At 29.9% G+C, this 16,008-nt stretch overlaps 1 protein-coding gene across 5 annotated transcripts in view; it reads right to left on the reverse strand.

The window, feature by feature from the left end:
• LOC111682615 (epidermal growth factor receptor kinase substrate 8-like protein 1) overlaps nt 1-16,008 on the reverse strand; it is a 28,645-nt gene that overhangs the window by 8,763 nt on the left and 3,874 nt on the right. For all 5 annotated transcript variants that reach the window (XR_006940333.1, XR_006940334.1, XR_006940335.1 and 2 more), the window contains exons 2-6: nt 11,423-11,866; nt 11,226-11,369; nt 8,316-9,881; nt 8,058-8,243; nt 7,935-7,998 (exon numbers count right to left, since the gene is read on the reverse strand). Coding sequence is in view for 2 of the 5 variants with exons in the window: in XM_023444607.2 (XP_023300375.2) it covers nt 7,935-7,998; nt 8,058-8,243; nt 8,316-9,881; nt 11,226-11,369; nt 11,423-11,761 (2,299 nt within the window). In the remaining 3 variants the exon portion in view is untranslated. The remainder of the gene's footprint in view (nt 1-7,934; nt 7,999-8,057; nt 8,244-8,315; nt 9,882-11,225; nt 11,370-11,422; nt 11,867-16,008) is intronic.

Here is a 16,008-nt window from a genome sequence, read left to right on the forward strand (position 1 = left end):
TTACATTTTGATTGAAACATCGATGTTCAGGAACCAATTAAAATAAAGAAATATTTTTTTCTGTTGCTTTGCAGTGATATCGTAGTTTCCTTCATTGCAATGCTTTATGATACACGACATTTTTAGTTTTGTTGCCTGGCGCGTAAATAAATAATGCTGATGGTGTTCCGGCACGGGAATAGGCGACATACAATTGACCATGCGAGAAGCATGGATTTTCAAGGTTAATGCCGCAAACACGCAATAACAACCCGACGATTTAATAAAAGTGGGCGAATAAGTGGGAGTATCAGTGGGCGTAGACAATTTTTCTTTCTGTAAGTAAATTTTGTAAACTATTGAGAACATTTAAAAAAAAGACAAATCCGTCCAAACGTTCCAAGATTTTAGATAAATCGAAAAAAGTGGGCGTGGTCAATTATTCTTTCAGTAAAACTTTAAATTTGATTACTACGAACATGTTTTAAAAATTTTTTGCAAGTTGGACTATGACGAACATTTCAGTAAAAAAATTGTCCAAATCGGTCTAGCCGTTCTCAACTGATGCAATTACCAACGAACGACAATTGATTTTTATTTATATAGAAGATAGATAGATATTGCCATAAATCCAAAATATTTAAGCAATTTATTGAAAAAAAAAAACTAAAATTTCTAAATAAGGTTTTATATACATAGGTCAAATATAGGCCGATCCTCGGTAAATTTGGGAAAAGGATATATTTTTAAGTAACAGTTAGTTTTGTTGAGTTTCATTGCGATACAAATGGTTACAAGTCAATTTTAGACGTTTAAGACATTTTTTGAAGGGGGTTTGTATGGGGGCTAGGGTCAAATAAGAGCCGATCCTTACGAAAATCTGCAGTGTCATTTATACTTTTATAAAACTTATTTGCGCCAATTTTTAGAGAGATAGAAGAATATTGAAATCGGGAGGTACGGTTGTATGGGGGCTAGGTGAAATAATGGACCGATTTCAACCATTTTCAATAGGCTTCGTCCCTGTGCCAAAAATACTTGGTCCAAATTTCATCAATTTATTTTGAAAATTGCGGCCTGTACCTTGCGCACAAGGTTTACATGGACAGCCGGACGGACGGACATGTCTTAATCGACTCAAAAATGATTCTGAATCGATCGGTATACTTTAAGGTGGGTATTGGACCAAAATTTTTGTATGTTACAAACATCAGCACAAACGTATAATACCCTCCCCACTATGGTGGTTAGGGTATAATTAAAATGATCTATTATGTCAACAAAAGTCGACAAAACTTAGTTTTATAGAACTTTAAATGCCACTACCGATTTTTGTAATGATCGGGCTTCATTTGACCCTAGCCCCCATTTAAACTCCCCTTCAGAAAATGACTTAAAGGTCAAAATTCACTTACAAACACTAATAACACTTTTAAATTCTACATAAATAATATTGAAGAAGACTTAACTCCCCCTACCAACATTTTTAAGGATAGGGCCATATTTTGCCCTACTTCCCTTTGAGCTCCTCTTGTAAAAAATCTATTTTTTTAGCAAAAAAAAGTAAAAATATTCCGAAATAAAGTTAAAAAACAAATCAAATGCATTATTTTTCTAAATAATCCCCATTTTTAACAGACATACTGACTGTTGTAGGATATCATATGATCGGCTATGCCCGACTATACATTCATACTTGTTTATTTGATGTAATTATGGCATAATCAGTTTTTAGAGGACCCCAGATATCGACGAGATCCGAATCTTCAATAATTCTGTTAGACATGCTTTCGGGAAGATCGCTATTTAAAATCAGCAAACTCGGTCCATAAATAACGGAGATATCAGCAAAAATCCGAGACAACCTCTGAAAATTTAATTAAAAATTGAGTTTTTTTTATTCATGCTCAAACAAAAATTGCAAAAAACAAAATGCACAATCATACGGTAAATTTTGTTATTGTACTCTTGTTTATAAAAACAAGGTAGCGCGTAAACCGCAGAGCAAGAGTAGCAGAGCGAGAGCAGCACTAGATATAGGTTGGTTTTATTGCATTGTTTATTTTGTTTTTGTTTTTCGTTATGTATGTTTAGATGTCTGTTGGTTTAGAATCTTAATGCTGGAAAAAATTTATAAAACTAATATGTATGTTTAAAATACACTATGGTGAAGGGTATACAAGATTCGCGCAGCCGAATATTGCACTCCTACTTATTTTATATAAGTTTTTATATACATAAAATATTTTTACATTTCATAAAATTAAATTTTTTTGAAACCGAAAATCGATGTTTTCAAAAAAACCTGGTTTTCTGTTAACCGAATTATAAACACTAATTGCGCTTATAAGAGTCAAACAATGTTCACACAAAATATCGTTGACGTGCTATTGAAAAAATTACTTTTTTTGAACGACAAAAACTAAATTAAAACAAGTAAGAGTGCTATATTCGGCTGTGCCGAATCTTATATACCCTTCACCATAGTGTATTTTAAACATAATTGATCTTACAGTCTAGTTAATAAAAACACTAAAAAAAATTTGAGCCGATTTAAGCCGAATGTTTCAGCGGCGGCTCAAGCAACTATTTATAGTTCGGAGGCGGCTAAGCTCCGACTCGAAGCCGGTCGACTTCGACCTCTGATTCATTGCTGGTAAACATTGACGAGACGTAGATTTTGTTTTTGTTTATCGTAAAAAAAATTGTTTTAAAAAGCACTTGGAAAAAATTTGTGTTAGTTTTAAATTTCAAACTTACATTATTCGCATAAAAATTATTGTACAATAACTCACAATCTACTCTCATATAATTGAAAACGTTTTAAATACTTTTTTCTATTCATCAAAAAATATATTTGCAAAACAAAAGGGAAAATTATTTTATTTTAACAAAAAATGCAAATCATATTTTTTTGCTGTGTATACTTTGTATGTTTGAATTCCAAACATACAAAAAAATACACAGCTGAATAAAACCAAATACATCTACACACACACGTGTACATCTTTTTCTATATACTGTGTTGTTGTTGTTGCTTTTATAACAATTTTTTTATGAAATTTTCAGAGGTTGTCTCGGATTTTTGCTCATATCTCCGTTATTTACCGACCGATTTTGCTGATTTTAAATAGCGATCTTCTCGAAAGCATGTCTAATAGAATTATTGAAGATTCGGATCTCGCCGGTATCTGGGGTCCTCTAAAAACTGATTTCAACAGACAGACGGACAGACAGACGGACATGGCTTAATCGACCCTGCTATCTATAAGGATCCAGAATGTATATACTTTATAGGGTTGGAAAATTATATTATAGAAATTACAAACGGAATGACAAACTTATATATACCCTTCTCACGAAGGTGAAGGGTATAACAAGTAAGAAATTATAGCCGGGCGAGACCCACTTAGTTATTTAGTTGTCATAATAAAGCATTTAAGTTGAATTGTACCTTGCATCAGGTATACATACTTGTGGATATTTAAGTGAAATTTTAATGGGACTTTTCATACGGTCTAGCGTCATATGAGGATCTATTATAATAAAATTCGTAAGGATTATCAAGTCTAGTATAGAACTTGTTTTTTACAGCTTTTTGTATACGAATAAAATGTAATTAAGATGGAGGCTTTTTAAGAACTTGGTTTTGCAGTTTTTTGTCGAGATACGAGTATATTAAACGTAATTATGAACTTAAAAGCCCTATTCGGGGCCTAAACAGGGTTTCTATAGGTAAATTACACAAATGTGTTAGTAAAATACATGATGACATAGCATATGGCACAAGAAGATTGCTGATGAGGAGCCGTAGCGGACTAGAAAATGCATTCCATTCTGCTGCTGTGTACGAAGAATAAAAATCAGTATTCTTATAATTAAAAAATATCTTTATAATTTGGAAAATTGATTTTATGGTGATAAGTATACTTTATGGTTTAGGACCAATATTATGGTCCTAAACCATATAGTGGTGTAGGGTATACAAATTTATATTTATAATCTACAAATGGATATTTTCACTATGGTGGTGTAGAGAATAAATCACTTTCTGAGTCGATTAATATTCTGAGTATAGTTAATATTTTGATTAAATTTGGACCATACGTGTTTTTTCGGCCCAATGGTTGAAATCGGTTCATTATTTCACCTCGCCCCCATACAACGCTATATCCCGGAAAGGTCTTTTGTGATCATAATTATGTTAAATATTGCAGTATCTCTTCAAAAATCGGCAAAACTTAGTATTAATAATACTAATACTACCAATTTTTGTAATTATCGGCCTTTAATTGACCCTTGCCTGTATTGTTTTTATTCAATTTAATACATTTTTTAGATAATAACTTAACCCTCTGAGACCGACGTGGATTTTTTATAACTGCTTTACTGACGTTGGGTCGAATAGACACCATTTTTTGAAAACTTTCATTTTCTATGATCTGTTTTTGAAACCTACCTTAACTTTTTCTGTTTATAGTTTAATGGTCTAGGTTGTTATTTATTATAATTTTTTTTTTAACTTCGACACGACAGTGTTTATTTCAAGGTACAAATTGAAAAAACTAATTTTTTGTGCATTTTCACTGAATCATCACGGATTATTTAGATTCAAAACGAGGAAAATAAACAAAATTGGTCTATTTCAAGCGGATAGAACAGAATGTATGTAAGGAAGACTGCTTGCAAAAGAATTCATAAGCACCCTTTTCATGCAGATTTGTTTAAAGATTTAAATAAATTATATAAATTATAATTTATATACATTTATTATTTTTATATATTTAATTGTATAGTGAATTAATTTCAATCCCTATTAAATACATTCTCACGATTATATTATATACAGTACCTTGTGGCAGCTATCAGTACCTTTTTGCTGCCTTTTGTTTTGTGCTGGCAAATGCGAATTCTCATAAGTATTGCAAATTCATTAATTTTTGTATATATGGAGTTTGACAGGATTGACAGGATTTTGAAAATTTTTTATATGTAGTTTGGTAGCGTCGGGCTAAATTTTCATGGACAAAAAACAATCAGCTGTTAAATAGTACATACAGTGTCTGTATGCAATATTAATAAATTAATTCGTTAAATTACTTATATTACTTGATTTAAATAAAATAAAATAAAATTCTCTAGACAGTCCTTAGCTTTGATATCACGCTTTTTAAATTTTCACATTTACTTAAATTAATTTAGCTTTATTTAAAAAAAGCCCATAAAATTACCTCACAAAGTATACGAATTTTTTCTGTATTTCATATTCGACTATATATTACGAAACACAAAAATTAGAATCGAATGGTTTTTTTTGCTAAAAATTGTTTTGAGGGGCAACTATCAACCGAATGGATATATTTTTGGACCATTTGGTCCACAGTTTTGGGGCATTTGTACCATCTTTTTATGTAATATCAATAAAATGGCGGTTTTTGGCAATATTTGTATTTTTTCTCCTTTTTCCCAGAGATAAAACTAAAATTTGTTATTGGGATTTAATATACAAGAATCTGTATTTAAACGTTCCAAGATATATTATCATTCTTCTATCGCTAATTCAATTTATTGGAAATCAAGTCCATTTTTATAATACTAGGGTCAAAAATGTTCGGGGAAACTTGTTTTCTATATATTGTTTTATATATCAGCTGTTATACATTTTAAGTTTTCAATATATTGTGGAAGTTTATAACTCCAAAGCGTGCTCGAAGAAACGTCATTCAATATAGTGGAATCATTCTTTTTACAACAAATGGCCTCTAGGTTGAATGTCACTATATCATTATGGTCTAACTCAAAAATATTGATATCTGTTTAAATATTATCTACTATGATCAAAATAAGCCCAAAATTTTTTACATACAGTGTTGTTGTAATGGGCAACATAATCATGAATGTTATGAGTAGTAAAAACTAAAATCTACTGTATAGGATCACGTTTTGTTAAGGCATGTTTGAACTTTGTTGGAAAATATCGATCCTAGTGGTACGAAAAGGGACTTAAGATCCAGATAATGCAATTAGAAACAGAAGAGCGATACCAAAAATATATCATGGAATGTTTGAAAACAAATCCTTATAACAGAGATTATTATTTTTAGATACCTGAAAGAACAGCCGAATTTAGAACTCTTACTTATTTTTATCTATAACTAATTTATCTTTTATACCGAAAGATTATAAATAATTTGTAATTTTTTGTTTTTACTATATAAGCAATATTTTAATGCAGGATTCATCAGTATGAATTTATGTTTATATTCGATTTATTATTATTTTTTGGTTTTATATTTATATTTGAAAAGAAAGTAAAAAAATAAGTATCGAAGAAATAATTCATACATTTTACACAAAGCATAATATCAGTTCAAATATAACTAGTTGACAATAAATACAACTTATATACATATACATACCAAAATACATATTACACAATAATTAATGGCCAGTCTCAAGAATGTTTGGATAAATTATTTAGCCAATATATATTTAAAACATAATTTTTTAATGAGTTTACTTTTATATATGTATTTTTAAATATTAATATTTTTTAATATTCAATACATTTTTGAGACTTGCCACTTACATTCAGACAACACAAAATAATCTAGCAAAAATACGGTAGCATTACATATAAGAATATATAAAAGTAATCTATTTCGATATCAAATTCATAGAAAATGGAACTTCCTTCGTACAATTATTATGTCCATAAAAATAAATACAAACTTTTATGTCTATATTCTTATTTATTATTCATAAGGGAATGATATATTATTTAAATATTTTAAAAGAAATGAATATAATTAGGCCAATGTAACATATTAGTTAAAAAAATTTAATTGGCTACGTTAAAGCGACAGTTTAGCTCTAGGAAAAAGTAGAACTTTTTCCTACCCATCATAAGCCATATACACGACTAATTTTTTAAAGTTTGATCCTACTTTCAGTTTACTTTTCAGTCTTTATTAAAATTTTTTATTTCAAATATATCTAAATTTGTATATATGAATAATTGAATGGTCGAAGTTTTTAACATTTTAAATTTTATTTGATATCGAAATGGTTAGTGTATACATATATGGAAGTGTTTTTGTGCATCTACGAAAAACTAATATTATTGTTGTGTTTAATTGTATTAGGACGGGTATCTTACTACTCAGCTAAACCTTTCTAAACTTAATGTTAAATTAAATCTCAGCTAATTAATCGGATAATCCAAAATATATATTTTAGAAAATAAAATATATTAGCAAATATTGAAATATATATTAAATGTAACATTAATAATCGAATCAAAAATGTTTAAGTTTTCTTATATTTAGCTGATAGTGTTTTCAAACATAGTTAAACCAAGATAAAAAAAACTAAATAAACGACTACTGTTAAATACAAAATTAAGTTAAAGCTATGATTAAACAGAGAATTTAGTTTATCTTTATAAGAAAACCCGTCCTTAGTGTTTTATAAATTAGTTATGTGCATATGTGAATATACAAATATAAGATATACACATCGCTTTTGTACAACAGGGAAATTATTAACAATGGCAAAATTAAATAAGAAAGGTTCACATTTTTTAATATCTAAATTTCGTAGATATGACATAGGTAGAATACAATACAATTTACTTAACATTATAAAAGCCATTTTTCCCATTTGTCGGAAATTTGCGATATGCTTATCTATAGTATTTGTATATTAATAAAACAAAAACATCAAAATGAAACATGAATATGTTGTCGGATGTGTTAATTCAGTTGCATTTTTAATAAGTTTGTTCATTAATGTAGACATTTTTTGACTTTTCAAAGAATTAACAAACATATAAATAATGAACGGATATTGTGTTTCGTGTTACAAAAACTGGTGGGCTGTATACATACATGACTTCTACTCAATGCAAAGTTTTAAATAATGAAACTAAAAATATCTAAACTCGCCCTTCTTACCCAAATGCTTGTTACGTATCCAATCGGCGTTGTCGTTGCCAGATGTACGGGAATCAAAATTGTCCTAAAAAATAATAATCCTTTAGTATTAAATTGTTTTTAGGAGTAATTTTATAAACATACGGTTGCACTAGAGTTTCTTGGTTTTGTATAATTAGAAGTTTGCTGGTGATGTCCGTCATACATGTTTGGGTTTCGAACAGTTTCCACATCTCCATAGTTATAGGGTGTAACAATCGTATGTGGTACATGAGCCATTTGTCCACGAATGTTTCGAGCTTTCCACCATTTTCTAGAGTCGTCTAGGATCTAAAAAAACATGTATGATGAAATTATATATTAATTGGTAAAATTATTGAATAGTGACAAATGTATACATACCTCAAGGTATTCACCACGAACCACACTTAATTCTTTATCATTATTAGCAGTACGGGGATATGTTACTAATACTATTTTAGCACCAGCAGCTTGTAATTCTTCTAACCATTGTTCCACCATTACATCATCTCCCGACCGTATGTTACCTGCTATTTCTGGCACTGCATGACTTCCTGTATTCAGTGAGGATGAGTTTATCTGATCCATCATATTGTTATGTGTCGTCGAACGCATTCCACGATTGTAAAGATTTTGAACTCCAGTCGTGATTGCCTGTATTCCTACAGCACCCACATCTCCAGCACTACCCATTGTTGTTGCAACATTTGAATGATTTTTGGTATTTTGCTGGTGATCATTGTACGACATAACGACCTCACTGTAACGATCTGTTGTATCAATTGTGTTTTCAATGTTGTATTTATCACTTTCATCGCAGTCGTCGTAACTAAGGACGGCATTATCATGGGTTGCTAAACCACTATTTCCCCCCATGTCCATACCTAGTTCACGTCCATTTTCAGCATGAACACGTTTATTGCTACTGCTAATAATAGCAGGTGGTGGAGGAGTCATGGCGGTTGGTTTTTCTAATTCATCAATGATTAAGTAGTCCGGAGACCAGCCATCTAAAAATACTGGATGATAAGATCCAACATCATCCTTCCATTGATCTCTTGGCACAGTCCAAGCTTCACCCAAAGAGCGCCAAAGTTCGGTTTCTTTACTCGTTACACAATTGATCAATAAATTAACAGCTTCTCGAGTAAGCAAAGGGTTTATTACTCTTGCTGGGAGTTGAGACTCATAGTAGGTATCACTTGCTGCTTCCACAATTAATGCCAAAGGTGTAAACAAAAAGTGTACTAACTCTGGAGCGTTTGGATCATGAATATGAGCTTTAAGTTTAGCTAGAAGATTAAAAGAGAGCTTAAACTTGGCAAATATGTCAATAAATTCTTTTTCGTGTGGTGGTCGTGTACGCAATGTCAAAAGGCCCTCACCAGGATCTTTTTTCTTCGATTTTCGGTTGCGTCTTCTTCTTTCTAGTTCTCGTGAGGCGGCTGCCGCATGTTGTAGACGAGCTATAAACTTCTCGATGTCATCAAAACAATGATTAAGTACATTAACATCGCGTTCATATTTATCACTGGACACAGAACTAGTTTCATCATTTAAATTTACACCACCAAAACCACCTCCGCCTAACGCACGTGAATCATGAATTCCTCCATGATCTGAATCCGTTTCAACCAAACCTATTGCTATATTATCATTATCGGCTCGCATGGAATAGCTGTGTTGTTCTTTGCTCATGGAACGTTGCTGATAACTTGTATGTTGTTCACTATTACGGGAATGTGAGACTTTATTTTGACCATGCATACCTCCACTATTACTGTTGGAATCCATATATACTTGGGAATGAGGGTTACTGCTATGAGATTGTTGTACGTGACGTGAACTTCCTTGTAATGCCATCACTTCACGTTGTTGTAGATCAAAATTACCTCTTTGTAAGTTTTTCAAATCCTCAACTAAGTGAACAGCCGAAACACTTTGTGACTTTAAAATTAAAACGATAAGAGTTTAATTTTTATCAGATTCAATGCTAATTTTATTAATAAAGTTCAGGGATGCATATTATATATATATATATTTCAAGAGATTTAAAAATTAAATAATAAATCTACGTTAATAAATAAAAACATAAATAAATAAAAATACACCACCGTAGTAAGGAGGGTATTATTTTTGGGTGTTACGAACATCAGCACAAACGTATAATACCTTCCCTACTATAATGGTGTATGGTATAATTATTTTAAATATCTATCTCTACAAAAGTCGGCAAAACTTAGTTCTATATACGTCTTAATAATACTACAGATTTTCCATACAAAGTCCCTCTAATGTAAACGAAAAGCCATGTACCAAAATTTGTAAGGATAGACCCACATTTACCCTTGCCTCCATATAATCCGTCTTTTAGAAAATCACAAAAATTCGTTTATCTGGGAAACTAATAAAGCTAAATTCTTCAAATTTTGCCGATGAACTTCAATAATCACATGTACATTTTAGAGGGTGGGCTTTTATTTGAGAATAGAAAATTTGTATATCATAGAAACTGTTAGAGCTATAATCTTCTAATTCTACATGACATTCATGTAAACATGTCAAAAATTTAAGCTTAAATATTTTTGTTTATTTGGGAATAAAATTATAATCAGCATAATTTTAATTTTCTAAGTCATACACAATAAAAAAAATATTTCATCAAAATCGGCCCATATTTGTTAATGTTACAGGCTCCACAAACACATTCAAATTTATGAATAAAGACACTTGACTGAGTATTGATGTTTAATAAACTTTTTTTTCATAAGATATATAAAATATATAGATATATAGATATATAATATAAAAATAAAGCATGAAATTTATAATGAAACTTATTTTTTGTCCGATAACTGACATATAATTTGTATACATACCCAGGTAAACTAATTAAAAAAAATTATATTGGGCTATGTCGAATCTTATATAAACCGTAAAAAATATGCTTGTGCAGAATTTCAGCGCTAGACTCGTATTTTTTAGAAAGTTTTTTTAGAAGACATTGCAAAAACTTATAAAAAATAAAAACTTTAACTTATTGTCATCACGCATTAATTTGTATTACTTTACACAATTTAAACTACTTATATGACTTCATAAAGTATTCATAAAGTATTGCTTGGTTTAAAATTTGTAAAAAATAAAAAAAAAATATTCCGATTCCCTATAGATAGCAAAGTCTATTTAGCGATGTTTTCGGACATGCCTTCGATAAGATACAAATAACTCGCACATTATAAGAATTGGGATAGTTTTGAAACGTTTAGTTTTTGCCATAATTCAACTAACCTGAAAAATATGCATTTCAGAACGCGATCCACTGCCCCCAGAAACAATAAATACTAATATGTTATTATACAATTCCATAGCATCAGTAGATGTAAATGCAGTTGGTTCTTGAATAAGCGTAGCAGGAAATCTTTCAATGATGTTCTGAAAAATTTAAAAACTTATTTCTGAGATCTTTTATTGAAAACCATACTCACTCCTGTTTCATAATCCATTATTAGCACCCAACGATAATCTAAACACAACTGCATCTTTTGTGACCAAATACCAGTAGTTTTCTCCAATTGTAACAAACGTCTCATGCCGTCTGCTGGATAGACAATACCGGAATCTTTATTTACGGTAAACGTCGCCAGGTGTTCAAGTAAATAGGTGGGTTTATCATGCAATAGTGTGTCACTATCATCATTACGTCCAACACTTCCGCCACCATCTTCTCCACCACTTCGAGACTCACGTTCATCACCCGAATAACCTCGATGGCTACCAGCATCGGCAATGCCTCCATCACCCCCGTTCGAATGAGAATATGACATTGTTAACGAGCCTTTTCAAAAGAATAGTTTCAATTTACAGGCACAAAATTTATTTTTTATGAATCCAATAAAAAACATGAAACATATAATAATATATATAAATTGCTGTAAATAAAATAAAACACAAATGTTTCTGAAATTGGTTATTTTTTAAACAAAGATATTATAAATATCAATTACAAATTTAAAAAATAGATAATAAACATCAAATCCAACAAATTTTTTACATTCTTGTTAAAGGCTAGTTGAACCTAAATTTTGTGATTTTCTGTGGATTTAGTAAATTCAAAGAAGTGGAAAATAATAATTTTGTTTATTATATGAAGGATGACACTTTAAAAGCAATATAAAAAGCTTCAATGTCCTTTTATTCGATCAACCGAATACTAACCGGCTAATATAAATTATTATTTGTCCAATAAACCGAATAGGAATATTCATTAGAACATTTAAAAGCTGGAAGTTACAGCCTGTTTTATCTAAAACGATCCCACACTAACATTTCATTTCTGTCATTAAGATCAAGTTTAAAATTTTGTTATTAATAAAGATTTAAAAGTTTTCATTTAAAATGTCTAAAATTAAATGAGCTTTTTCTATCGCAACAGAACATTATTGCGTACAATTTCATTTATAAAATTTTCAATATTGTTTTATGTAGTAATAAGGCGTTTAATGTTCACCCTATAAAATAAACAAAAATAGAATGATTAAGAACATATTAAAAAAATAATTTATGAAAAATTATTTGTTGAAAAACAACATACAATTACAACCAGGTTCAAGGAGCACATTTTTTCGTATTTTGGCATTACTTTGACTATTATTTTGACCTTTGACTATTGTATATTTTTTACATTTTCTTTCGTTTATTACGAACGAATTCGTGTCCCAGAAACCAAAAATATATGGAAAAATTAAGTTCTTTTGTTTCTACTCACATGAAAAATCACTTTTATGTTACAAACACATAAAAAGAATTTCATTCGTTATTTTTAAGAACGAAGGCACATTTTTAATAAAAAAACAGTTTAATTGATACATTCATAATAAATAGACATGAATGAAATTAGCAATTTTTTGTTATTTATGTTCACATCCGGAAATGAGAAGCTAATTTTTATTTTATATTAAGCACACAGGAATAGAAAACATTTCTAATTCTTTTTTAAGTACATATTTGTAAAGTAAATGTTGTAAAAAATAAAAAATGCTGAAATTTGTCAAGACTTCCATCACCGTTTTATTCACAATTAACAAAAAACTCAACAAGCGGAAAAAACAAGTTAAAGTAATATATTCGGCTGTGTCGAATCTTCAATACCCGCACCTGCAACTTACCTTTTATCTAATTTAATGATAACTTGACAAAAGTTCTGTTTCCGCAGTGAGGGTACTAACATTTATGCATATAGTCGCTACTTTTGATTGGGTTTCGAAAATGAAGTGATTTTCTAATATGGACCTAGTACGGTTGCTAAGACGTATTATGGGCCGATCTTGTCGATGTCCAAAATTTTAGGAGATTGATTAGTATATTTACAAACCCTATTTCTGTCGAGTTTTACTATTTGCAATGAATGTTAAAGTGATTTTTGAAACAAGGTAAGAGGCGAATTCGAAATTATGTTTGTAGAATAATTTATTCAAATATAATCACAATTTGTGCTATTAAGTGATTTTCTAAAGTAAACCTTATATGGGAGCTAAGAAAAATTATGTACCGATCCGAAAAAAACTGTATAATGATTTATATATTGTGGACAGGAAGAGTATAAGGACTTTTGTAGGGGTAATAACTGGTCGCTGCGCAATTTGGGTCTTTGACAGTAATTGGGTGGGTAGCACGCAGGATTTAAATTGAATTATATTTAATGGTTTCTGAGAAAACTACTGATGAATTACAAAAAAACTTTTTTCGAGGCAGTTTGAAATTTTTTACTCATCACTTTTTATGATGCGAACCGATTTTAATTTTCATACCAAACTGCTAAGGACAATAACAAATATTTTCGATGTATTTGTTTAATTTATTTTGCTAAGTGGTAAAATTAGAGTTTTACATAGACAGACGGACAGAGTTGTTGTCGCTTTGTTTCAAAAATTGCAAAAACGTTTTTGTTTTATCAATAATAAAAACTAATGTAATTTATATTATATGCACAATTATTGTTACTTTAAGCCGAACGGAGCTACAACCAGTTCGCGCTTAGTTTGTATATTTTGATATTATGTAATACATTTATTTTATTTTTTTAGTTTAAGAATCATAATGTACATAGATTCAATATTTCAAAAATATTTAAAACACAAAAAGACGTACAAGATTAATACATTTTTCTCTCTCCATATTAAATCTGGTTAGTCATATGTAATGTACATATGCGTACATACATATGTTTATGTATATGTTTTGATCCGTATTTGTTGGTTTTTACCAAGTAAACCGAGCTCATAATGCTTCTTTTGCTGAAAATTAGCCTGTTCTCATATGTTTTAAAGGAAGCAAAGAAAGAAAGATACTTCCAAACAAATCAGTATCGTAGTAAATAGTACCAACATAGGGATGTCTTTATGTGGATGTACTTATAAGTGTATATAAAATTAAGTGTTTTTACAGAGAAAGATATTTTTTTATTTATATATTTATCATTTTTATAGAAAATTGTGTACAATTTCTTTCAACAGAAAACATTTACTAAAATTTATATTTTTAAAATTTTTTAATTTAAATTCCATTAAAAATTTTCAAAAATTTTCGTCTGTCTGTTGAAATCAGTTTTTATAACACCCCAGATATCGGCGAGATCCGAATCTTCAATAATTCTGTTAGACATGCTTTCGAGAAGATTTAAAATTAGAAAAATCGGTCGGTAAATAACGGAGATATGAGCAAAAATCCGAGACAATTTCTGAAAATTTCATCAAAAATGCCATATTTTTTCATGCTTTGTAAAATAAGCAACAACAACACTGTATATTAGAAAAAGATGTACACGTGTGTGTAGATGTATTGAGTTGTGTATTTTGGTTTTGTGAATTCTGTTCGTATATTTGGATGTAGGTTGGTTTTATTGCGTTGTTTATATTGTTTTTGTTTTTCTGTGTTTTTCGTTATGTATGTTTAGATGTCTGTTGGTTTAGATGCCTTGTGTATTTTGTTTTTTATTTCGTTTTGTTTTGCTTTTAATGTAATAATAATGTAGTCGGGAAAAATTTATAAAACTAATATGTTCAAAATACACTATGGTGAAGGGTATATAAGATTCTTACAGACGAATATAGCACTCTTACTTGTTTTAATTTAATTTATTTTCCAAAATAAGCCTAGCCTATTGGCCATAATCGGTTACAAATCCATTTTATTTTTTTTTTTTAACCCGAGGCGTAGAAACTTTCTTGTTATATCCTTCACCATCGTTGGAAAGACATATATAAGTTTCCGTTTGTAATTTCTATAATAAAATTTTCAGACCGTATAGAGTATATATATTCTCCAAATCTTCAATAATTTTGTTGGACATGCTTTCGAGAAGTTTCCGGTGCGATTTGCTACCCAAAAAGCAATATAAAAACACTTATTGGTTTTGAAGATTCTAACTACAACAGTCTTCCAGATTTACAATATGTAACACATGAGAGAAGTCAAGCAAATTATTATTTTTCCAATTTGTCAATTTCTACTTATCTATGAAAAATTTGAATAATCTAACAATTTCCAAGATATACGAATTTTTGTATTTTATTCATATATGTAGTGTTAAGCTCCCCATCGAAACTATTAAATTCATAACTACTTTTTGGGAAATAGATTGATTTCCCATGAGGGGAGCGACACTTTCATCTGGGGGTGCTTGGAGCCCCCATATGAATTTAATTGAAAAGTTGATATATCTGAGAAAATATTACAGCTCGAATCTTTAAATTTTACTTCAAATTTTGCTTAAAAAAATAGGAATATTCAATTCAAGTTCAAATATTAAAATAAAAAAACAAAAAAGACAGGACCTTCATAGAAAACATTATTAAATAATGTGTAGCTTTGAGGGGCTTTATGACGCATTTCGTGGCCGATTACCACCAAATATGCAGTAATTTATTTAGAACCCCTTTAAAGACGTAACACGCAACGTCTGGTCATGATTTGTTTATCAATCAGTTAGTCAAGAGCAATATTATTGCCTACTTAATTTCAAAGACAACGATCTTCAATCATTTTGGAGTCAATAATTTTTTAATATGGTTAC

Source organism: Lucilia cuprina, chromosome 2 (assembly GCF_022045245.1).
Source record: "Lucilia cuprina isolate Lc7/37 chromosome 2, ASM2204524v1, whole genome shotgun sequence".
Taxonomy (NCBI): domain Eukaryota; kingdom Metazoa; phylum Arthropoda; class Insecta; order Diptera; family Calliphoridae; genus Lucilia; species Lucilia cuprina.